We start from the raw sequence: 25,589 nt of genomic DNA on the forward strand, positions 1-25,589 counted from the left end.
CCGGAATAGGATTTGAGGTGGTCCTTCCCCTAGATATGCCTGTGTTGGGTTCCTTCTTCTATAAGGCTATTTAGCCACTAAAAGGAAGTCTAAAATAAAGTGATTTCTGTTCTAAAATTGTACTATTTTCAAGAAATCGGTTCAGTTAATACCCTTTTGAGCTCACATATTGTATAGAATTTTTATCTCATACCAACACATTTTGATTAATTTGGTAATTCCTTGGAATGTCAACTAAGTTTGTATTCTGCCAGTATATTGGTCCTGGCTTTTGATACCTCGAGTGATCTTTACAGTCAATAGAATATTCATAGCTCTTTTTTTCATTTAAATATCACAGCCTTTCTCTGTTTAATTAAGTTCTGCTCTGTTATTATCCTCCTGTTAGATGAAACTTTTTAAACAGAAGCAATAAGGCTGTTACTTCAGGGTGTGATGAGAGCTAGGCTTAAAAATGCAATATGTACGTTGTGGGTTTTTAAATTGGCCAAGGCACAGGTTCCACACACTGTTTGTCAGGCTACCTGGCACCTGCATAAGCTCACATTTTGAATTGTAATATTGGTGATATTTTATACATGCCAAACAAGCCAGCAGACTCCGCAGTGCCAAGCAAAATTAATGTGATGCTAATACTGTTTGTGGACACAGCTGGGCCACTGGTTGAAGCTGATGGAAGACGCTCTGAGCCACTGAGGCCACCTGAGCCTCAAGTGACATCAGTGGATTCAGAAGTGCCCCCAAGCCACTCCTTCACAGGGAGTCTAACCCCATCAAGAGCAGACCACCTCCCATCCATCCATGGTTGCACCCAGAATGGGGGGCTTCAGCTTAGGGAGGTTTAGTTGGCTTCCTTCTTGATGCTTTTGCATCACCTTGTGAAGGCCTTTTATTATTCTGACAGGCATTTGTCTTCCCAGGTGGCTGGTTGGTTTTGTTTAATTTTGTTAAATAAAAAAAAAAATTAACCTGCTGACTTCGTTCTCCAATATAATTCAAAATATCATGGTTTTATTGTTTTGTATTTCTTACTAACGTAAGCCACCTTGAGTGACTATTTTGAGACAAAAGTATGGATATAAATGAAATAAACCAGCCAAATATACTAAGCGCTATCCAATTGCCCACATATTTTGCTCTTGAGAAATATGTCTAGGCATCTATTGAAGGGATTGTTTTGTGGTTTCTCTCACACGCTATTTTTTTATTTTTATTTTTTTACAACAGCAAGGTATCACTATGCTCAGTACAAAGTATGGCTCTTGTATTCGTTGGCATTCCAGTGTGTATCCTCAGGCAACCATATACCTTTTCAGGAGTTCAAAAACAGTGAATAGATTTTTAGAAAATGAACTGAATAGTTGTTTTGAATTAAATACGTCTGCCCTCTGTTTGCACCCAATTGGTTTGAACCCTGTCTCTGGATTTTTGGAAATTGTTTCTCTTACATCGACTCAGCCTTTCCACTCTTTCTTCTTGATTTGCATTATCATTGTTGTTGTCATTTGTAACAACTGATTGTCCCCTGAACGTTTTGTAATAGTGGCATATTGTTTGTTTTCTCTAGGTTTTACTTTTTACTGTGTGGATGCTGAAAATGAAGTTCATGAATTTGCCAGGATGCCATGAAGCTATAGTAGGTGCTTCCTTCTTTCCCATTGTACCTCTTATATGCCAGATCCATATGTGTACAGGTGAAACCATTTGGCTTCATTCCTAGGCTTAAATCAAGACTTTGGTTCTACAAATAGAAGGAGAGGGAGGTGACCTTGGCTGGTTTTCCTCTTCCACTGCAGCCTGTTGCATTGCATTCTCTGAAAACATGCTCTGGAGAGTTGGGGAACAGTGTGGGAAATGACACTGAGGACTAAAGGAGGAGAGGGGAATCGTCAAGTGTTGCCTCCCACTCCTTCAGCCCCCAGGATCCTCCTGCTGGTTCAGAAGCCTTCAGGGTGTAATGAAGAAAAGAATGGGCATTCCATTTGTGGAAGGGAATTCTGACTCCCACCCATAGGATGGGGAAGTGGTTTAGGCCAGCAGGCCAGATCCTTACCTCCTTACTCCTGTGCCCCAACTTTGACAGATGGGCAGGATGTCAGTCAACTGATGGTACAGTGACATCTTGGTTGGAAGTCCTGGAAGTCCTGCTCCCGCCCTGCCTTGCAGGCCTTTTTCCACCTGGCCAGGAGGGTAGGTCCTTGACTAACTCCAGGTACGAAAGCTGAGGCTGCTGAACAGCATTGTGGGCTAGGGGGGTTGTTTAGGAGGGTTGTTGGCAGGGATTGCTGCTGCTGCTGCTAATATTTTATATCTTTATTTTGGATCTTAGGAGCTATGTGGAAGTTGTTTGATTTTGTTGCATCCTTTTTGAAGTTTTGTTTATTGTTTATGACTAGTTTTGTTTATTTGTAGTTATGTAGTTGTTATACGTTGTAAGCCACCTTGAACATGGTTTTAACTTTGGAAAGGTGGCATACAAATAAAATGACTGATTGGCATCAGGTGATTTGTTTTCCTTTTCTCACATGGTTTGACATCGAACTGTTTGAGCCAATGTATAGGGCTTTGCAGGCACCACCAATCGGCTGATGGTCAGTGCTTGTGCCTTTGCAGGCAGCGACCATCATGGTGCTTGTAGGCATAGCTGATAGTTGGCTCTTGCAACTCCCTTCTATACAATTGCAATGCTCACCTATTAGCTGATTGGTACCATTTGCAAAGGCACAGGGTTTTTCAGGCACCTTTACCTGTCCCACACCTGACAACACCTTGTGGACCAAATGCGGAGGCCTAATTAGGCCTGTGGGCAAAAGGTTCCTCATCACTGCCATAGTATATGATTAATTTTATTACTGTGTGTTGTTCTAGTGAGCTGTAGAACATACTAAAATACATATTTTTGTTGGGTTCAATTCAAGTCTGGACATCTGAAATAAAATCTGGGTTCATCAGCAAGAAGGTTGATTAATTTCACCTTCTGTGAAATAGCACACTGCTCAGGCAGTTCACTTGAAATACAAATCTCCTTTTTATTTTTAGCAAACAATTAATCCCTCACAGGGGAATGTGGGTGTAATTGTCAAATCTAGCAAAGGACTGCTATTAAGCCAACTGCAACAGCAGGTGTTGGGTGGAATCTCCTCCAGCCCTTACCAACTATTGTGCTGATTTTTCATTCTTAAGATAGCCAGATGAAGCTCAAACAAAAAGGAAGGTGTTTCATGTATTCTTCCTTTCCTCCCTTATTTATTTTGATTGTTTGGGAGAAGGTTCTCTCTCTACCTTGGGGTTTTGAGTCTTACTGATTTCCTTTTCCGTATTTATGAAGGCAAAATTAGTCTGTGCGGTAAAGTTGGGACAATTGATTTTGGAGAAGGGGCTTTAATTAGACATATGAAAATGAATTTTTAGTACAGAGCCTGGGGGCCTGTTGGCTGCATCAGTGCCAGGAGGATACAGTTGCTGGAGTTACCTTCTTTCTCTGTCTGTTTCCCATGCACTTCCTACAGCTTGCTTTGTGTAGGTCAGGTGTTTAACGTGTGTGTATTGCCTAAGAATATACTAGTCATATTTAGAACTGTCAGAATTTTACTGCATTTATATTCTGGGCCAAAGTATATAGTTCTTTCCAAAGGTGGTAGGATATTCTCCAGAAGACCATAACCTTTAGATCATTTTCAGCCCCCTCTTACACCAGAGGACAGGGCTTAGAGCTTCTCTTGGCCCATGCTTTGGATCTGAAAGCCCCAGCTCATTATAGGATAGGATTGAGGATATCTTTCTGTTTCTCTCTGCCCTTTCCTCCACCTTCTTTTCTTCCTCTTTCTCTGTGGCTTATAAAGCAGAAACAACCTGTCTCCTGCCTCTGTTCTTCCAACCTCACCCTCCTGACATGGGTGGGGAGAAAAACAGCCTCAGCATCTCTTCCAGCCTCATCACAGGAGGCTTTGCACTAGCAGACATGTTTCTGCTTGTGCATGAAGAGCACCTGATTCCTACAATACTGATTCTTCCAACACAGTGCAGCCCCCTCTGCCCCCAAAAGCTTCTCTTGCTCATGGGGATAACAGAATGGGATACACCATAGTGGGCTGGTGGGGTTGGGGACTTGATGAAAATGACTATTTCAGCAGAAACAGCTAGCCAGAAGTACACTAAAGAATCTTGACTCTTGGACTCTGCTGGTTTTGCAATTTCTGATGACACCTCTGCTGTCCTACTTGCAAAAACATTCAGATGTGCTCTTTCAGCATGTCAATTTACATGTCTATATAATGTTGTAGTCCAGAGTGATGCAGCATTTATAGTAATTGTGGCTTAGCATGTTTTTGAACCTATCTCCGACTTGTAACTCCTTCTCCCAAAGTTTCCAGAACTAAAATTGCTACTATAGAAGATATTGTCTATACCAGCTTTGTGGCTTCTTCTGTGAATGCAGTGTATAAACTGCACCTTAAGATAAATTTGATGAGCTCTCTTTGATTTTATAAGAGGTGTTTTCTTTTATGTTTTCCATCTGTTCAGTAGCACTTCAAGTCATTTCCTCCGCTCCTCCAAAATGTTTGGACTATGCTCCCAATTTTGGATAGGTTTTTTTTTCATTCTCTTGGCATTGTATTCCCCAAGCAATGCTCATAGCTTCTGCTGTTGCTTTAATCAGTCTAACTATCAGTATTACAACACAAGGTCAAACCCTACCTGAAGTTAGGGCAGGGACAAGGTGAGAGGCAAAGCAGGTGCTGGTGTTCAATATCTCCTCCTACAAGCCCAGAGGGCAATGTGCCAGCTGAGTTTGCTCTGAAATGGAAAAAGATTATTCAGGAACAGGTGGGTTCTAAACATCATTCTAAGAGATTGTGTGTCAAGTTTGAGATGGTGCTCAGAGAGTCTTTGAGGTCTTCCCACTTGCAGAGTTTCTTCCAAAGCCACAGCTAATGGAAAAGTTCCTATAATCTCAAGCCAAGTGACAGGCACATAGGAAGTTACTGGCATCTATTTTATAGTATGTGTGTTTTTTCTGATTCCTGGAAAAAACATATTTAACTTCAAACTGTTAAACAAAATTGTCAGATTCTGGTCCTTTCACATACAGTATACACCCTATCACCGATCGACTGATAGACTTTCAACCAGGCTTCTGCATAGTCTGATCAGACCTGTTCACAGGAGGTTTCTCCACTTCTGCACCAACAATCAGCACTCTCTAATATTGTGGCTTGCACTATTATCTTTCTACCTTACCCTCTCTGCCTGCCCCAGAAAATTAACCAATATTCTGGTTTAGATAGTAGCTCATCTCCACTAAATGACTATTCACATATATCCTTTTCTAAATTATCTTCTCATCAACATAGCATCATATCAGGAGCTCAGTTATACTAGAGGAGCTTGATCAACTGGGAAAATAGCCAGATGCAACCAGTTTATCCAGCACCCAGGAATTATTATAGGCTCAGTAACCCATAAAATATTTGTCCACAGGCAGTGATCACTGGCTATTCTTGCTTGTCAATTCATTTAGGACAGTCAGAAGTGTCATGATCTTGGGTATTGAGCTTTTTTAATTCAACAGTCCCATGTGCTGAAATTCTTCCATGAACTCTTCTCTACTCTGGAAAATCCCATGTATGGGAGAGACAACATAGTCCTAGGGATTGTCTCTTCTTTTTTTTTCTACATATCTGCTTCCTATTTTGAGGTGGGAACACAGCCCACATCAGAACGTGGAGCAGGAAAGAGCAGGGACATCAGAATGTGGAACAGGAAACAGCAAGAACAACTCACAAAGACCCAGTTAGCTAGATGGAATTATTTAACTTGAACATGTTTTCAAGTTATGCTTCAAACCATGTTTTTGAATTGGCTAATAACAAAGATCCTGAAGAATAACCATACGTCTGCCTCTGATACGTGGGCAAAGTTCTCCTTTCTATTTGGCAGGATGATAGACAACCAGTTCACAAAATGATTTCATTCACATTTGATAAATGGTTGTCTAATTCCACTCTATGTTGCTGAATAATGTGATCATGATAGTTTGCTGTACTGTACTGTTGTACTTTCACTGATACAAAGCACAGCCATAGTTCTAGTGAAGCAAGTGAAAAAGCAAATGTATGTAAAAAAAGAAGAAGCTAGGGGCCTAGTCTTTTCCCAGTAGCTTCTCACGTGTACTTAACAACAAAAATAGTTGTTTCTGTACAGATGAAACTTCTCACTTGTCCTGCAAAGCACATATTTTCTATTTTGCATTCTGTATCCAGGTAAAAAGCACGACACAAGGAAACACTCTCAAATATTTAGAGCAATTTCTGCTTTCAGGAACTTTGGTATGAAATATAAAGTCAGCTTCTAAATATTGCCATGAATATTGTTTAGGGCTAAGGATGTCCGCTCTTAAATAACGGGTGAGTGGGTGGTGTGTATGCGGAGCTTGAGAGCAAAGGGCCCTTTACACTCCCCATTACCATCAAATGTCACACCAGGATGCAAATGAAAAGGTAGGCAGCGACCTACACAAGAGCATTCTTGGCATCCTGAAGGACTTGACTGCTGTGAAATAATAGGAGACGGAGTTAGCTGTTTGATTAGCCAGTTGACCGGCTTCCTCACTTGGTGCTTTGCAAAATCCACTCAGTTGAATGCTTTTCCTTTTTACATGCAAATGCATGTGCACACAAGGGCTGTCTTTCATTTGCTCGCATTAATTATAAGTTTGGTTAGTCTTTGAGAAGCCACGAGGCTGCAGCAGACTAAACACAGTTACTCCTCTGGAAATTAATTATAAACGTATCTGTGACAATTTGAAACTACTTTTGAGTGAAATCAACCCATGTTTCTTACTTCTTTGTTACTCTTAGTCTTTCTGCAGATTAAACATATAATTTAGCTTTATTTTAGGAGGGCGTGAGTTATCAGGCAAATATGAATTAGCACAAAATTGTTGTGATTTGCCATCTCCCAGCATCTGCATTCTGAAGTGAAGAAACCAACCTCCACACTGTGGCGCAGTATAGAGTTTACAGATGAATCACATAGGTTTCGCATATCTCTGCAGTTTTATATTTATCTTTTATACCACTAAAAGCATTAAGTTGATGATAATAGCCATTTCCTTAGTGTGACACTGTGGGGGTGTGGGGTGTGTGTGACAGTGACGTGGAAGATGCTGAAAGAAGGAGCCTTAAAGCATGTTAAATTTCATTTTTAATGCTTTTGGTATCTCACATCAGCAGCCCATGTCCCTAATTAATTAAATCTTCTAGAACTATAGTCTTGGAGAGTGTAGCCAATAGACAGGTGAAGTTCTTGTCTCCCACGAAAGATAAATTATGTGTAATAGCGAATAGCACTGTGTAACAGAGAGAGAAAAATGTAATTGGATAAAAATTTGGAGCTGACTTTAATAGATACTGGTCAAGTAAAGCAAAATATATTCAGACCTGCACTGAGATACACAAGGCTTGATTGACAATGGATAGAACCCCATAGCCAGCTCCAGATGGAAGGGCAACACAGAGGATGTTCAAGTCTCACAGCAATCATCTTTTATTTGTATTAGTATTACCTGCTAGAGGAGGAGTCTCCTCTAGTCTTTTACCTTTTTTTTTTCTTAGTGCAATAAAGCTGGTCCTATTCTATGGTAGTGATGAGGAACTGCTAGTCAGGTGGCTGAAGGCTTCCCATCCAGCCGACTGAGCCTCTGGATCTAGACCAGGAGTGGGATGGGGTGGGGTGGGGATGCAGTTTGCATTGTGGGTAAAACATCTATTTGCTTGATTGGAAAGGCTTCTATTCACTCTACTCTGAAGCATACCCTACTGTATTATGCCTTGCCCCCCATTACACCCCTGTTCTTCCCTCTTCTGGGTCCAAAAAGACCCATGCGCTAGCAATCGTGCATCAGTTAGATGTAATAAAATGGTTGCCGCCTGTAGGCTAATACTTACGGCAGTAAAATAAAAGGGCTGGAATTTTAATTGATAAATTGCCACCTATAACTTTTTAATTGTGAAAATCAAAGTCCCTTGATTTCAGTGGGTTTAACAGGATAGCACCCTATTCTGTGATTTATTTATTTTTAAGTAATAGAGTCATGACTTTTTCTTTGTCTCAGCCGCGGGAGGCCTTTTTCCAGTCACAAATAAGCAACAGCCAAATAGGCTTGCAAAATTCCATCCTAGAACGAGTTAAATTTACTTTTATAGAACTCTCACCCATGTGACGTTATTATATAAACTGCAATCAAAAAAATAGTGTGGAAAGGCTGATTAAAGCTGTTTGATGCAGAGGAACAGGCATACGCCTACACATGTGCCGTAGGTAATTTGCTTGTGCGGATTTTGAATTTGAATCTAAATCAGATTGTTTATGTGCATGTGTGTGAGAAGTAAAAATAAAAGCAGGCTGGAACAGATGTGAGTATTTTCCTTACTAACCATAATTAACCATAGAGTTGGAAAGGATTTTAAAGGTCATCTACTCCAAAGCCCTGTTCAGTGGCCATCTACCCTCTTTAAAAACCTCTAATGAAGGAGTGTCCACCACCTTCTGAAGCAGTCTGTTCCACCATTGAACAGTTAGTACCATCTGGAATTTCTTCCTAAAGTGTGGTCAAAATGAGAAAAGCAGAATATTTGGGGGCAGGGACCTATCCATTCGCATCCACCCAGCATTGCTTCTAACTGGTTCCTTGTTAAATAACAGTAATCAAATATCACTGCTAACTAGAATTACCGCCTAACTAGAAATGCCCAAAATAAGATTTGATAATGGATTTAGAACTGTCAGTAGATCCCCAACGATGTGCTCCAGGGAGAGCAGGCACCAGGCCCTTTGGCAAAGCAGAGGAGGAATGACCACTGGGAGGAGCGCAAAGAGAAGAAACACCATGGTGCGTGGTTGTGAAGCAGCACAGCCGGACACCTTCAACTGCCCCAGCTGCAACAACACATGTCTCTCCCGTATCGGTCCCTACAGCCACAGCAGGCGTTGTAACTCCCCAACAGTTTGACTTCACCCCCAAAGATACACTCCTCCATTGTCTCGCAGGACACCAACCAACCAATGGATTTAGAACTATCAGTAGAATTCCTAGGCAGCACTGTCTTGAGTTCCATCCAGTATCCTTTTTTGCAGATTCAGCAGGCCTTTAAAAGAATCTGAAGCTTTGACAAACATGCAGCAATGGCTAGAGACTCCTGAGGGGGCTGAGGCCTATGCAGAATCATCTCAGGTGGTTAAGAGAGAACATAGGGGTCTTGATTTTAGTGCAGTTTGTTGCCTGTCTGAAGTTACGGAGTGTTCCATGCATATGTAGGGGCATCCAAAGTGGTTCTTCTAACTCAGGTTTGGGGAACCTCCAGGCCAGGGGCCAAATGCTTGAAGGGTCTGGAGTTTAAGCTCCTGCTTAGCTGTGAAGCTCACTGAATGGCCTTGGCCATCACTGTCTCTTCAGCCTACCCTTAGCTCTTAGGGGAAACATGGGACACAGATGTTATTGCTAGATTTGTATTGTTTTGATTACACTGGTCAACAACAAATTTGTTGTCTGCGTTTTTTCAGCTGATTTAGGACGAATCTGATGCGCTGAATCAAAAAATCACATTGGTTTTGCTCAATCAGGTCAAGTTTTTGAGTTATGGCCACATGTCGTTTTTTTTTAACATTTTTGTTCACATGTATGCTTGTGTGGAGAATTTTAGAAGAAGTTGGTGGGGGTAAAATGCCATGTTGAATAATTGTTTTGATTGGAAATGATTATTTTAATGACAAGAAGTATTCAGGTCCGATAGTTCTGGGTGATTATGTCGAAAAGGGATCAGTTTGAAGTCATAAAACCTCAAAATCTTCCATAAATTGGTGCGGCAAAGCATAAAGTTGGGGGATCAAAACCCTTGGCTCACTCGAGTGCACTGAAGGAGAACTATGAAGGGGTGAAGTATGTGCTGGAGAAAATTGGTTATGATCAGCATAAGTGGTTTATTTGTGTTGACCTGAAGATGGTGAGCTTTTTGTTGGAACAACAGTTTGGCTTCACCAAGTACCGATGTTTTCTGTGCATGTGGGATAGTAGGGAGCGTGCTCAGCATTACACGGAGAAGGACTGGCCTGTGCGCCTGTGCGGGAGGAATTGCTGCTTTGCAAAGAAAGGAACGTCATCAACGACCCTCTGGTGGACAGAGACAGAATACTCTTCCTACCGCTGCACATCAAGCTCGGCTTAATCAAGTAGTTCACCAAGGCTCTGGACAAGGATGGTGACTGCTTCACTTACTTGTACCAGGCTTTTCCAGGATTGACCATGGAGAAGTTGAAAGCTGGCATCTTTGACGGTCTTCAGATCCGTCAGCTCATCAGAGATCCAGAGTTTGGAAACTCAATGAACGAAGTGGAACTGGAAGTGTGGAAGGCATTTGTTCTGGTAGTGAAGAACTTTCTTGGCAACAATAAGGCCAGAAACTACGCAGAACTTGTCAACAACATGCTGACTCCTTTCAGAAACCTGGGCTGTAACATGAGCGTCAAGATGCACTACCTATTTTCACATATGGACTGGTTTCCTGAGAACCTGGGTTCAATGAGTGATGAGCAGGGGGGGGGGAGATTCCATCAGGACATGAAAGAAATGGAGATCAGGTATCAGGGTCACTGGGATGCAGTCATGATGGCTAACTACTGTTGGACTCTGAAGAGAGACCTCCCTGCCGCTGAGCATTCCAGGAGTTCCAAGAAACGGAAGTTCAAGCCCTGAAGTCAGAAAAATGGTGAAGCAACATTCAATTTACGTGTACTTACCTTTATCAATGCCCACCATTCAGTTTACAGTAATCGATGTTTCTATCAGGTAATTAATATATGTTGTTGGAAAAACATTTTTTTCTCTTAAAAACATATTTAGGATTATATGTGTTGACAAAAATCAGCTGATAATGCCACAAAAATGTAGTAGATTTTGTCACAAGATCTGATTTTTTTCAAATCAACATAGCACAAAAACCTGACCTGATGGAGTAAAACGGATGCCATTTCCTGATTCAGCAGTGCAAAAATACCCTAAATCAGTTATAGAAATCTAGACAACATTCAAAAAGTAAAAAATTGTTGCCCAGTGTTATCATTATTTGCGTTTTGCTGGTGGCTTTGAAGATCATGGATTTTGAGGAAAGGATCCCCACATTGATTTACTGCATTAACATTCTAATAATAAACTTTGCAGTGTGCAACTTGAGCATCAAGGTCAAACAGCTGGTGTGGCTTGTGACAGCCAGCTAATAAGGTGGAAATGAGTTTACCCCAATGCTTTTTTTATTTTAAGATCCCTAGATCTAATCCCTAGTTTAGTTCATTTCAATATAAATTATAAAAACAAACAGTTAACACATAAAACAGGCGAAAAATGCAGCCACTCCCTTCCTGGCTCTTTCCTAAGCTGAATAATATCCAGTACATCTAAAGCTCTGGCTCCACCCTACAATGTCACTTAGCTTGTTTTTCTTTGGTTCTCCCTTCTCCCCACTCCAGTATTTAAGAGGTTATTTGTTCCATACCTCCCCTTTGGCCAGGATTCTTAGGGAATTGTTTTCAGGAGTAGATTGCCATCCACCAGTGTCATAAAGTTTCGGTGCCTGCAGGAACTTAAAAGTTATAAATCTGTAGGCTTGCCATATGTCAGGAAAATTCCTGACACGTCCTGGTTTTCGGGTGTAAAAATGGTGTCGGGGGAATTTTGCCGAATCAGGGAAATCACTATTAAGACAATTTTGAAATATGACAAGCCTATGAATCTGGCCCAATGCTCAACATGTTTCTTCTTTGACAATCACTGATAAATTGTAGTCAAGCTGGAGAGCACAGCTGACATTAAGACAAGAGCTAGATTTGTTTTCACAAATATTTTGTATTTCCAGTCAGCTTTACGTGTGAAACAGCACAGAGCATGCAGAGTTCTCTCTAGAAGTAAGCACCAGACAGCTGGATTTATTCAGAGTAACAGACTTATAAAAAAACACACATTGAATAAACCCCAGATGACTAACTCCCCCCGCCTCTTATTTTTACTTGTTTTTAAATACCAAATATTTACTTTACAGATTATGTTTGGCATGCAGAAATTATACCTTGTCAATGAATTATATTAAACATAAAATACTGTATTTTTTCTTTTTCTTTTTTCTTCATTTTCTTTTTCTGAGCAATTGTGCTTTTACAGTGAGTTGTGATCAGTTGAAGCCAAGGAAGGAACAGTTACAGTGGTACCTCAGGTTAAGTACTTAATTCGTTCCGGAGGTCCGTACTTAACCTGAAACTGTTCTTAACCTGAAGCACCACTTTAGCTAGTGGGGCCTCCTGCTGCTGCCGCGCCGCCAGAGCACAATTTCTGTTCTCATCCTGAAGCAAAGTTCTTAACCTGAAGCATTATTTCTGGGTTAGCGAAGTCTGTAACCTGAAGCGTATGTAACCCGAGGTACCACTGTAGAAGCTCACCAAACTCAGTGGATCTCTCTCCCCCCTCCATTTTCTTCAGAGTTCATCTAGGCACCCCAGCTATTTAAATACTCAATTCAAAATAAAAACTTTTCTGATGAAGTTGTGATTCTCCCCCTTCCCTTGATGAATATAAAGGTAAAGGGAACCCTGACCATTAGGTCCAGTCGCGGACGACTCTGGGGTTGCGGTGCTCATCTCGCTTTACTGGCCGAGGGAGCCGGCATACAGCTTCTGGGTCATGTGGCCAGCATGACTAAGCTGCTTCTGGCGAACCAGAGCAGCACATGGAAACGCCGTTTACCTTCCCGCCGGAGCGGTACCTATTTATCTACTTGCACTTTGATGTGCTTTCAAACTGCTAGGTTGGCAGGAGCTGGGACCGAGCAACAGGAGCTCACCCAGTCACGGGGATTCGAACCGCCGACCTTCTGATCGGCAAGCCATAGGCTCTGTGGTTTAGAGAGCCAGTGTGGTGCAGTGGTTAAGAGCGGTGGTCTCGTAATCTGGTGAACCGGGTTCGCGTTTCCGCTCCTCCACATGCAGCTGCTGGGTGACCTTGGGCCAGTCACACTTCTTTGAAGTCTCTCAGCCCCACTCACCTCACAGAGTGTTTGTTGTGGGGGAGGAAGGGAAAGGAGAATGTTAGCCGCTTTGAGACTCCTTCGGGTAGTGATAAAGCGGGATATCAAATCCAAACTCCTCCTCTTCTTCTCCTTCTTCTTCTTCTTCTTCTTCTTCCCCACAGTGCCACCCGCTTCCCTTTGATGAGTATAGCCTCACATCATAATTATTGCCAACTGTAGTAATTCAGAGATTTAAATCTATGAAAGGAATGTTCTTTTTAAAAGGTTAGATGATTATGAAGACACTTCATGTGGCCTTTACTGATTGTGAGATGTCAGTCTCCTTGTGGAACAAAAATCTGTCTGCACAGTGGGACTTCTGGTTTCTCTCAGGCCCCCCCTTCATCCCCTTTGTGCCACCAAAATATGCTCTAGAGCAAGGGTCGGCAAAGTGTTTGTGGCTTGGGCCGGTCCACGGTCCTGCAGATGCAGCGGTGGGCCAGAGTGTTTGTGTGTGCAAATGCTATTTCTGGCTCTTTTTCCTGCACAAAGGAGGTGTGTGCAGCTTCCCATTGGCTGCAGGAGCTTCCTGCAGCCAATGGGAAGCCGACCAGCATTGCAGAAGGTGGTCCCCGCTCTGCTCCACGCCGGTTTAACGCGACACACAAGAGCCAACCAAGCGGGCGGTGGGGGTCCATGGGCTGGTTAAACGCTTGTGGCCCATGGGCCTTAGGTTGCCGACCCGTGCTCTAGGGTGTCCATAGACACTCCAGGGCAGTTTTTGGGGATGTTCAGAAGGCATAAAGTGGGACGAAAGGAAGGAGAAGCCCCATTGCACAAGCAAACTCCCATTTGCACTGCATTGCTTCTCACCCTGTGTGTTTTTAAAACCTTAATTATAGATTTTAAAATAGCAATTGGTTTATGAAAGGCGTCTTAAACATGGATTGTTTGGAATGGCTTGTTTAATTAACAGTCTAGCCATTGTGTTGCCTTAGCAGATAAAGCATGGTGATTGTTAACTTAGACATATAAGCTCTATTATTCTTTTAATAATGGATAATAGGAAATTGCAAGGCAAGCGTGTGAATATTGCAGCAAACCTGTGGCGCATTTTATTGCAGTTTTAAACATGAATATTTTGCCTACATAAGGGAGGCCTGCAACAAAACGTTGCAGCCCAGGGTGCTTCCGTTAACTGTTCCTTTTTGACAGCCATGCCCTCTTCCAGATACTGCATTCCACGAAACTCCTTTAAATTTGCTAGTTGTTGGAGGCAGGATATGTTCTGGCTAGAGGTTTAATTACTGTGGTAGCAAGCACTTGTTACTTTTGAGAAGAGGCTGCAGAAAGTGCTGGTTTCCCTAGAACTGTCAGAAGCCTTGATTTGTACACAATGCTTCTCTGTCAACGTGGTGCTGGTTCAGCAGCATCCTTACATGCATAGACTTGGCAAGTATTTGAAGGCCACATTTTGTGTAATTGGTTGAGTCTCTGAATAGGATTCTCTTCTTTGTGTTAAAGGGTGTATACAGCAGTGCAGGATTTTATGCTGACATTCTCTTGCCTTTGTCTACTCCCTGCCAGGGTGCATTTGTGGAGGTGGCTTTTGTTGTTGTTCCTGTTAAAGATGCTTTAAAAGACAAACTACCACTTTGTAATCAGTCCAGAGCCAATGTAGGAAGTGCCTTTTGTTTCGGTAACCTTATAAAATTAGAATTTAAAAGGTGCTTTATTTTGACAGAAGATAAAACATTTGTATTTTAATATGCAAGATGAGTGTAGAAAAATTTCATTCGTGTATTGAATCACTAGTTTGGGGTAGGGAGGGTTTGAGTATTTGTATTTTTTGTTTTGTGAACCTTCAGGTAAAAATATTGCGGAAATGCTTCAAAATGTTTTCATTTGCTTTTTGCCTTTTTGTTTGGGCAGCTTTCATAATCGAGGGCTTTGGGCCAGAAAACGCTTCTGTGGAACCTCTGATTTTTCACCCCAGTTATGGTCCCAGAACTGCATCCCATGCTGTTCCAGAAGGTTCCTTGACCTTCAGAAGCCATTTTTCAGAAGGTGCAAGGGGTTGTGCTAGAAAGGATATTGAAGACTAAGTTGCAGATGCAAAGCTCCATTTGTATTTTTATAGCCGCTCGTGGGGGAAATGCTGCGATAAATTGTTCTAAGCAATACTTTTTCTCACACCAGAGTGCCACATGGCTGTCTGGAGTCCCACTGGTGCTAAGCAAATGTGCTATGCGCATTGATGACTTGGATAAATTGTGAACCATCACGCCAGATACAGCCCACTAACCATGTATTGTGGGCTACTAAGGTCTTACAAAACTACTTTTGTTTGCTTAGAATAGCAGAAACAGGGGAGACGCAATAAATGGTTGGCAGGCTGTATTCAGCCTTGCAGTTATCAGGGGGCTGCTCTATAGCTCCAGCTTAAAACTTCTCTGACGATTCTTGCACTGCCAGCCATTAGCGGTAAGAGCTTGCTAATACAAATAGAGTTCCAATTTGGGGGTGAGAAGAAGATTTGGGATGGTGTGTAGAAGGGATGAGAGAGGAAAATAAGTTTGGGAACATGAAGCTAGTAAGACCAGCTGTGTAATAGGCTGAGCAAGCCTGATTTGGAAGTCTACTGTTAACTATCAGTTTATTATTATATATTTGGCACCATGAAGGTGACATTTGGATATTCTGCCATCAGCAAAATGTCTTGAGTCATCTCTGAACACTAACCTATGCCAAGGTTTACAAGGAGAAATGCTCTGGGAAGACTTCCTAGTCATTGTCCAGAAGGTTGACTTGGGCTTTACTCTTCATTGGCCACCTTTGAAATTTGCTCAGAAGCAAACTCCAGGAACTTACTCAGTGTTCACCCTTCTTTTATTCCCCTACTCTGGTTTCTTTCAGAATTTTATGGACCTAGTAATTGTGGCTCCTGCTTTCAAGTAGGGATCTCTTTTTGATGATCTGGGGGAAAGGGGTGATCTAAGCCATCTCTAACGAGATTGGCACTGCCAGGGCAGGGCACCTAGCCTGCTGGGGGGGGGGCATCTTACCCAGCACACTATTCCCCCAGGGTATCCCACCTCCTGATTAGTCAGCTCCACATAGGGACACTGGTCAGGAGAGTGGGAAATGACTTGGCCCTTCCTTTTTCTTATTCTCTGAGCTTGGCAGAGGAATATCTGCCTTGTGTTGTCTCATTTTCAGCAAGGGGTCGGAATCTTTTAATGGTAGTTGCAACCCCAGCACATCAGGAGGAGCCACTCACAAAGAGCCCTCACAAACTGCTGCTGCCTCTCTCCACTACCTATTCATTTCTTCGCCCTCTTGGTGAGTGAAAGAACAGCCAGCAGGGAGGCAAATGACCCAATGCCACAGGCACCAAAGACAGGGGTCACTGGAGAGGAGAGCCCACCCAAATCATCATGCCAAGGGCTTCACAAAACCCAGAGTTGCTCCTAGTTTTGGAAGTGAGATTGGTGATTTGCAGCAACATCTTCTCGGTAGTCACATCAGCTTTGCTACATTAATCGTGTGAAAATAATTGATGTGTAGTTTTTGAAATGTAGATAGCTGCCACAAGGTGAGCCAAGTGAACAGGATCAGGTCCATGGACATGGGGGGGGGGGTTAACTCTTCAACTCTTCCTATCCACTGTTACCCCCCCCCCCCAATATCACTCAAGGTATTTTTAGCTTTTCTTTTGTTTGGGGAGGGGGGACTTTTTCTTTGGGGCTGTGATCAGAGGAGGGTTAAGCCCTCACACATTTTGATCCCAGTCTTGGGTGGTCATTTACATTTCAAAAACTGCTTTCATGCAATTTATGAAGAGCTTTTTCCTGAAATATTGTAACTGACTTTCATTTCACTTTGCTGCTACTGCTGAGCTTCAAGATACGCCTTTTTTAAGATGTCTTCTGAATTTTGAGTAGAAAACCAAGCAGTTAATAATAATAATAGTAACTAATAAATAGATGAAAAGGAATTGCTTCTCAGGTCTGTCCTTGGGATAGTAACCAGCAGTAGCAGCCTGGTTCAGGAGTCATCTCCAAATCAATCCTGACTACTCCATGCAAAAACTCAAAATTTACACCTGGTCTTCCTAAAGCATACATGTAATCAATAGGCAATCTGCTAAGAATGGCTTGAATCCTAAGTAAGTCCCATTCCATAAATGTTTACAAAATGGAGCTTTCATGCTTCCTCCTTTCCTCTGCAGTCTCCTGTGCCCCCCCCCCCCCAATCTTCGATTGAGGGTTGGAGGACTCTCTGGAACAGAGTGACATGAGAAGGGAGAAGGAGCAATTGCCAAAAATAGGGGGTGGAGAGTCCCACAGTACAGAACCAAAAGTGCTTTCCACTGGCAGAACAGTTTGGATCCAACTCAGCATCTCCTAATTGAGAAGCACATCTGTTCTTTCTACATATGTATAGATGGTAATAGCTATCCTACAGCTTGTTGATCTAGAGAGAAGTCTGTTGTATATATTGAAAAGTAACTTACATCATTCTGCATTCAAAGCTGTAAAATACAGTATGTTAGGTCTCAATCGCTGATCTTTGTGGTGAAATGTACTGAGAAAGCAACTACTGTATTGAAGCTTTCACTTTTCTGCTTTATATAACTGTGAATGTGCTGGCTAATCACTTTCTCTTCTTTATTTGCTCTAGGATTAAAGCAAGTTTACCAGTTGAAAGTTCATTCTTCAAACGAAGATTATTATTTTTTGACGTATGGAAGGATGACTACTTTTTGAAATGGATGGATTAAGACTTCTAAGAAGTCAAAAGTGATTGAGCAACGGTCGTTCGTAGAAAAGCTGCATCTATAGAACATTTGCCATTATATTACATGATCATAACTGGGATCTCATGCAACCTTTGTGTTTTCTGGATAACCTTCTCCGGAAGAGAGTTATAAATGTGAAAGGCAGAGATGGCTGTGTTTTCTTTTGGAGCTTACTAAGGATAAACACGTTTTCCAATAATGACCAGTTTGAAGCGGTCCCAGACTGAAAGGGCTGTTGCCACCGGAGTGTCAGATGGAACTCCTAAAGTCCACTCAGATGACTTTTATATGAGACGCTTCAGGTCACAGAATGGTAGCTTGGGATCTTCAGTGATGGCTCCAGTAGGCCCTCCACGCAATGAAGGGTCTCATCACCTTACATCTACTCCTGGAGTACCTAAAATGGGGGTTAGGGCCAGGATTGCTGACTGGCCCCCAAGGAAGGAAAATGTCAAAGAAAACAGTAGATCAAGTCAAGAAATGGATACATCAAGCTGCCTTGATAGTATGTCTTCAAAAAGCAGTCCCGGGAGCCAGGGGAGCTCTATTAACTTGAATTCTAGTGACTCTGTCATGTTAAAGAGTATCCAAAACACACTTAAGAGCAAAACAAGGCAGTCTGAGAACCTAGATTCTAGGTTTCTCACTCCTGATGGATACCACAGCTCCCCAAGAAAAGCTCTTCGCAGAATAAGACAGCGAAGTAATAGTGACATTACCCTAAGTGAGCTTGATGTAGATAGCTATGATGAATGTATCTCGCCCAGTTATAAATCTGGACCATCACTGCACAGGGAATATGGCAGCACTTCATCAATAGATAAGCAGGGTACTTCAGGGGAAGGTTTTTTTGACCTGTTGAAAAGTTTTAAAGATGAAAAGTCTGACCAGAGAGGTCCAGGCACCAGCAAATTCTGTGAACTCCTTATAGCTAGTGGAAGTAAGGGCTCGGGATTTTCCTTGGATGTGATAGATGGACCCATAACTCAGAGGGAGAACCTTCGACTATTTAAAGAAAGGGAGAAGCCACTGAAGAGGCGTTCAAAATCAGAGACGGGAGATTCTTCCATTTTTCGAAAGCTGCGTAATGCCAAAGCTGAAGGGGATCTTGGGAAGGCCTCAGATCTTGAGGACAGCAGATCAGAAGACAGTGCCAGGCCTTGGACTTGTCCAAAGTGTTTTGCCCATTACGATTGTCAGAGCATATTATTTGATTTAAATGAAGTGGCAGTTAACCGGAACAATGTGATCAAACGACGGAATACAACGACTGGAGCTTCTGCTGCCGCAGTTGCGTCATTAGCTTCTGGACCATTGTCCCATTCTGCAAGTTTCAATTCCCCAATGGGCAGTACAGAAGACCTGAATTCCAAAGGAAGTCTCAATATGGACCAGGGAGACGATAAAAGCAATGACCTTGTTATGAGTTGTCCTTATTTTCGTAATGAGATTGGTGGGGAAGGAGAAAGAAAGATCAGTCTCACAAAATCTAACTCTGGATCCTTCAGTGGCTGTGAAAGTGCCTCTTTTGAGTCCACTCTTAGCTCTCATTGCACAAATGCAGGAGTGGCTGTTCTTGAAGTGCCCAAGGAAAACCTGGTGTTGCACTTGGATAGAGGGAAGCGATACATCGTTGAACACGTGGATCTTGGTGCATATTATTATCGTAAATTCTTCTATCAGAAAGGTGAGCAGTCATTTAATACCTTGAACAGCATTCTTCTTTGCTATTTTACAAAATGTTCCCCAAGTACTGCCTGCTACACAGAATGTTGCTTGATCATTCTAGGCATAATTCATACAAACACTTAAATTTTGCAATTTGCTTTTTAATAATATGACAGGGATTTTTTTAGACTTTATAGTTTAGGCAGTTTTCTAACATGTACATGGCACGAGACCAAATCAAAAGGTACAGAAATGTGGAGGTTTTAAAAATATTTTGGAAATGGAAATATAACTAAAACTTGTTTAGCAGGGAATGTGAGAATGTTCAGGCACCTATAGCATTATAAAACATGTATTAAAACGGTCAAATGGAGGTTTCTCTATGATATTATATTTCATTGTATTAAAAGGTTTTTCCAAATTCCCAGTTGACACTTAATTCTTCTTACTGTTCTAGAAAGGGGAGTATAATTAACATAATTCTGGAACACGTAACTCAGCCTGTAGGTTGGGAAAATGTCTGCTATGCCTGGAAGATGGTTTTGTTCTTTACAACATTCAAATATTACCCTGAGCACATGAACCAGATGTTCATAGCTACAACTGGTAGCAGTTTCTGTTATCACAGTGGTTAGAATGAGTATCACCAAAATCTTTAGAATTGTTTTCCAGCTGTATGTGCATGCTACATTTGCCGATGTGAGCATGTGTCCATGGATGGTTGGAACTTGCTCACATGTAGAACAAAACTGTCCTTAATCCTTTACTTACTATGGAAATGTAACATACAGAACCCTTTTTATCTGAGATGGAAAATAATTTTTTTCTCCTCCCGCACCCCTTTTTTTAAATGCACAAGAACACTGGAACTACTTTGGGGCAGATGAGAACCTAGGTCCCGTAGCTGTCAGCATCAGAAGAGAAAAACCTGAAGAAATAAAAGAAAATGGATCGCAATACAATTACCGCATCATTTTCAGAACTAGTGAGGTAAACAATATATGGAAAGTATAAGAATAAGAAATGCAAAAATGTATTTTCTCTATACTCTTAAGACTGACTGCAAATGTGAGTTGTATAAGGGTTATTTTCATGTTCTGCCTGTGTCTAAAATGTACTGATCCTTTAAATCAGTAAATATATAAAGATGACAGAAAGAGCTACTCAAAAGTAGAGATTAGATGGCCATCAGTCAGGGATTCTTTAGGTGTGATTTGTGCGTTGCAGGGGATAGGATTCAATGACTCTCAGAAATCCTCCCACCTCTATGTTTCTACACTGGGTTGTTTTAGATCTGGGTATCCATTTTTAATTGCCATTTTTTGCAATGTTGTAAACTGCTCTTGAGCATATAATATTTTATATCAGAAGGCAACTTGATCTCCAGATGTTCTTGACTACAAATCCCAACACCCTTGACTATTGACCATGCAGCCTGAGGCTGATGAAAAGTTACCACTCACTAATAACCAAGCCTGGTTCACACATACCTAAGCCACAGTTTGTTTAGCAAACACGTGGCATATTTAAAGAATAAGCCAAAACACTAACTTTTTGTAAACCGCTTTGAGGTTTTGTTACTCAAGTGGCGTGTAAATGTTGTGAACCAAGCTTTGGAGAAACAAGTTGTAGCTTATTTGTTCTTCTGGGAGATGACACATGGCTTGTTGAACACAGCCTATGTATTCTTAAATCATATGTACATCTTCTGTTTCTGGTACTTGAATTGTTTTTTTTTTAAATTCAGCTAGGTGTAAATCAAGGGAACATGCTAGCTTATAGACAGCCTTTAACACAGAAACCCAAGTAAAAAGAAATATGTACAGTGGGGTTTCTATCATATAGACAGAAACTGCCTTGATTCCCTGTCAGGGAAAAAGACAGGGTATAAATAAACATGTTATAATAATAATACTAATAAAAATAAATTAACTAGTCCAAATGTTGAGTTTGGGCAGGTGGGGAGCATTGTTCTTGTTTTACTTCTGCGTTAACAGTAGCACAGAGGTGCTTGACTTAACGAAACAAAACCATTTTGCACATTCCTGGAAAGAGGCAAAAAGTGAATGCATGAGTAGCTTGTCCATCTGTTTTCTGTATTTCTGGATAACATATCAAGAGGTAAATTCCTGCATCTTCTAGGAGCACAATGCCTGATTTTCCATTTAAGGAATCATTCAAATTGAACTTGTGTAAGTTCTTCAGATATTGGTACTAAACAAAACAGTGATGCAGACATGCACAACTTAGTATAATTTACATATTGGAATTTCTTTCTTGTAACATTTGAAGCACAGCACCCAGGAATCCTTAGTTCTTTGAGTTACTAGCCTACCCCCACCTTCCCTTCATATATCTAAGTAAATAACTTCTGTTTCACAGCTTACAACCCTAAGAGGTTCTGTCTTGGAAGATGCTATACCTTCAACTGCAAAGCACTGCACAGCTAGAGGGTTGCCCTTGAAAGAGGTGCTTGAGCACGTGGTTCCTGAACTGAATATCCATTGTCTCAGGTTGGCCTTCAACACTCCTAAAGTCACAGAACAACTTATGAAACTTGATGAACAAGGGGTAAGTTCAAAATAGCAAACTCCAATTCTTTACTAGGCCAGCATTACGATAACAGATCTAGATATCTTTTTTTCCACCATGTTTGGAAATTCCAAAGAAATCTACCAAGTCTATTCAATGCTATATGATGAAGGGTTTTCCTGAGATCTCAGGAGTTTGCTGCTAAAAAAAAAAAATGAATTAGGCAAACTCAAAAGTAGATATTCTAAGATGTGTACTGTTTAAAGCAGAATATTATAACCTAGCATGTTTAATTTCTTTCTGCATGGTATAATGGAAGACAGTGTGTAAGACATTGATACGAGAATTATGCCTTATTTCTCCTGCTTATGTCATCCATGACATATTAGGCACTATCATCATACATTCTAACTAACAACTTAAACCTCTTATGGTATTAGACCTGACTTTTTAATATCTGAAGACTCTTGATACTGCTTTTTTATATCTAGAATTTCCTAACTTAACTGAAATTAAGTAATTAACTTAACAGAAATACACTAGCTTGTATCTAATGAAGCTGTTTAGTTGGTGGTGTCCAAAACCAAAGTATTCAATTCATCGTTTGGATCTGTTCCAACTTGGTTTTCTGGCCTCGTTCGGAACTGAAAGTGGCTTCATTACTCTCTTGAATGGAATATGCTAGGAGATGGATGGGGCAGTGAGACACTGTTTAGTCTCCAGAACCTCTCAGCAGCTATCAGCAGTTTATTTATTTTATTATTGATTGGAAATATTTATAGCCTGCCCTTCATCAATACTGATCCCAGGGTGAAGTACAACATAAGATAACATAACAACCAAATTAATATATAATCCACAATAGAACACTAAAACCCACTTTAAAACCTCTTCACTAGGTACATATTGAAATCTACAGAATTTGCTCCCATGAGATTGCCCCCAACTTGGATGGTTTTAAAAGAGATTTAGACAGATTCATGGAGGATGTGGCTTGCCATTGTGTCTAATAGCCACTGATGTGTTCTACCTCTACTGTCAGAGGCAATATGCGTCTAAATATTAGTTGCTGTAAATCACAAATGGAGAGATTTCATGTCCTGCTTTCAAGCTTCCCATAAGCATTTGGTTGGCCATATAAGAACAGAATTCTGAAGTAGATGGGACTTAAAGTTGACCCGGGCCACACTTATGTTCTCAGTATTCCATTGACTTGATTATTTTCATAGACTAAACTACACATTTAAATTCAAATCATCTCCCAATACAAAGATAATAGTGTTGCATTCAAGTCAAAACTTGATGGCATAGAAACATTACGCTAAAGTCTACAGTTTAGAAACTATATTTTTCTTTCTCTTTCTGTTTTGCATCCTTTGGGGGAAATCTTGAATTGGAAATGCAAGTAGCAACCAATGTCCTTTGCAGAGCGATTTGAAATACACAGATTTAATGTGCCTACATTTATTAGTCATAGTTTTCTCATTGTTGAAGGGGAAGAGGAAGAGGTCAGTGGTGACTTTTGGAAGGACTCTCTATGTTAGTCTTTTAATGCAGCATAGATGCTACATAAGCTGATGAGAATGCAAAACTTGAGTTTCTGTTTGTGTTTACAGCTAAGCTATCAACTTAAAGTGGGGATCATGTACTGCAAGTCTGGACAAAGCACAGAAGAGGAAATGTACAACAATGAATCAGCAGGCCCGGCCTTTGAAGAGTTTCTTCAGTTACTGGGAGAACGGGTTCGGCTCAAGGGATTTGAAAAGTACCGTGCTCAACTAGACACAAAGAGTAAGGGACCCTCTCTTATGCAGATTAATAAGACATAGTTACAGCCATGGTCAGCAAATAGATTTTGACAGTGGACCTATTGAGGAAGTGGAGAGTGGCAAGCCACCACTCTCTCTTATCTTTTCAGTGTGATCTTCTCAGAAACCTCCTCATGACAACACTGCAGCTGCAGCTCATCTTTGTTACAGAAGTACTTGTTCTGAGAATTTGGTTGATTTGTACAGTCCCTCATGTTGATAGTCTATCTTTATGGCATCTTCTCTTATTAGTTCTGAAATTTAATTTTGCTTGTTTGTTTCCATCAGTGTACATGGCATTTCACAAAACAACCTAATCAAAAGACAAGTTCCTGTCCTAAAGAGCTTTCAGCATAAATTACCTTCTTTCTTCTTAATCTCTACATAGTTTCCCCTCAACTGAGTGCACTAAAACATAGTTCCTGGCTTGGTTTATAAAATTCATGGCTAAAATGAAGTAAAGAGGTGACTTTTTGCCAAGATCTTGAAACAAAATGCATGTTTTTTTAAGGGAAGGGGAGAAATCAGCAAAATTACTCCTGTAAACACCTCCTCAGTGTGTAGTCCTCCCTGTGAAATACACACACCTATAGCTGTGAGCTTTCATTATGTGGTATTTAGATTGACCTGTGCGTATTGAGGTCCATGGTTATCTCACTTGCAGTATAGGAAATTAAAGTAAAGAATGCGTCATGAAAGTAGAAAAGCGTTCGCAAACAGTGCAGTGAATTTTCTGTTGCCATGGTTTCTGCTGTTACTGATGTTTTGACTATAGGCAGCAGAGAAGGAAACGATTAAAACATGAAATAACCTAGAATATTTTAAAGCCAGTTAGATATATTTAGAAACGCCAATAAATGTCAAAATCTGTAGTACAAAACTGAAATTACTTTATTTCTTTTGAATTTAAATGACCTTCCCGTATTTCTACCTAGTCATGTTAAATCCTAGACCTGAAAAACGGCCAAAGTTGAAATATTCAAGTATATGAATGCCTTAAGGAAACGTTTCAGACCAAAAATTTATGCCTGCTTTGTGCATCATTAGAAAATGATCATATTTTGAGCAATTGTGTACTTACAATTTTCTGCTTTCAGCTTGAAGAATTTCTCCATCTCATAAGGGGATTGCATCCCCCATCCCAAATCTTTATAGGCCTAATGTTTGTTTCTCCTATGTTTTTCACACAGTAGACTTTTGCTTTAAGTCGACAATGTTGACTTCAGTTATAAACTCTCTCATGGTTGAGGAGGACTGTGGTTACTTATATGATTCCCAAGACAAGAGTCTTTTATGATAAGCACTTGTTGCCTTGCTTGTAGTAATCTGCTAGTTCAGGTCTCGTTACTTAAGCGGCAAATGGCCAGGAGCCATTTGAAGACTCGGTTGCATGATTTTTATTTCCCCCTGTGTTTTAGTTCACTGCTCCATTTAGATCAGTTCTCAAAAGTTTCTCTGCACACCAGAGCTATGATTATAATCATTTATGAAGTAAAATGAATTGTTAAACTAAAAGTTGTTACTGTTCTGGACTTTTAAAATTTTCAGAAGCTGGGTCATCATGAGAAGGCTGTATTTATGTTCAACCAGAACCTTTTTCCAAATACTTGCTGCTGTGTGAAATATGCTGCCATCCTTCCCCATCTGTTTCTCACGTTTTAGGCATTGGTTTTGATGTTTTCCTTCTACCAGGCAGGCAAACAAGGGACAAGATAAGCAACACATCTA

At 41.0% G+C, this 25,589-nt stretch overlaps 1 protein-coding gene across 8 annotated transcripts in view; it reads left to right on the forward strand.

Moving 5' to 3' along the window:
* Window positions 1–25,589, forward strand: part of SIPA1L1 (signal induced proliferation associated 1 like 1) — a 152,661-nt gene that overhangs the window by 87,294 nt on the left and 39,778 nt on the right. For 7 of the 8 annotated variants that reach the window (XM_083398018.1, XM_083398022.1, XM_083398024.1 and 4 more), the window contains 5 exons: window positions 1,568–1,636; window positions 17,736–19,540; window positions 20,381–20,511; window positions 21,904–22,092; window positions 23,670–23,844. In XM_083398018.1, coding sequence (XP_083254144.1) covers window positions 18,052–19,540; window positions 20,381–20,511; window positions 21,904–22,092; window positions 23,670–23,844 — 1,984 coding nt within the window. In that variant the 5' untranslated portion in view covers window positions 1,568–1,636; window positions 17,736–18,051. The remainder of the gene's footprint in view (window positions 1–1,567; window positions 1,637–17,735; window positions 19,541–20,380; window positions 20,512–21,903; window positions 22,093–23,669; window positions 23,845–25,589) is intronic. The other variant, XM_083398020.1, reaches the window with a different exon arrangement.

Source organism: Podarcis tiliguerta (genome assembly GCF_965153285.1).
Source record: "Podarcis tiliguerta genome assembly, chromosome: 1".
Lineage (NCBI taxonomy): Eukaryota > Metazoa > Chordata > Lepidosauria > Squamata > Lacertidae > Podarcis > Podarcis tiliguerta.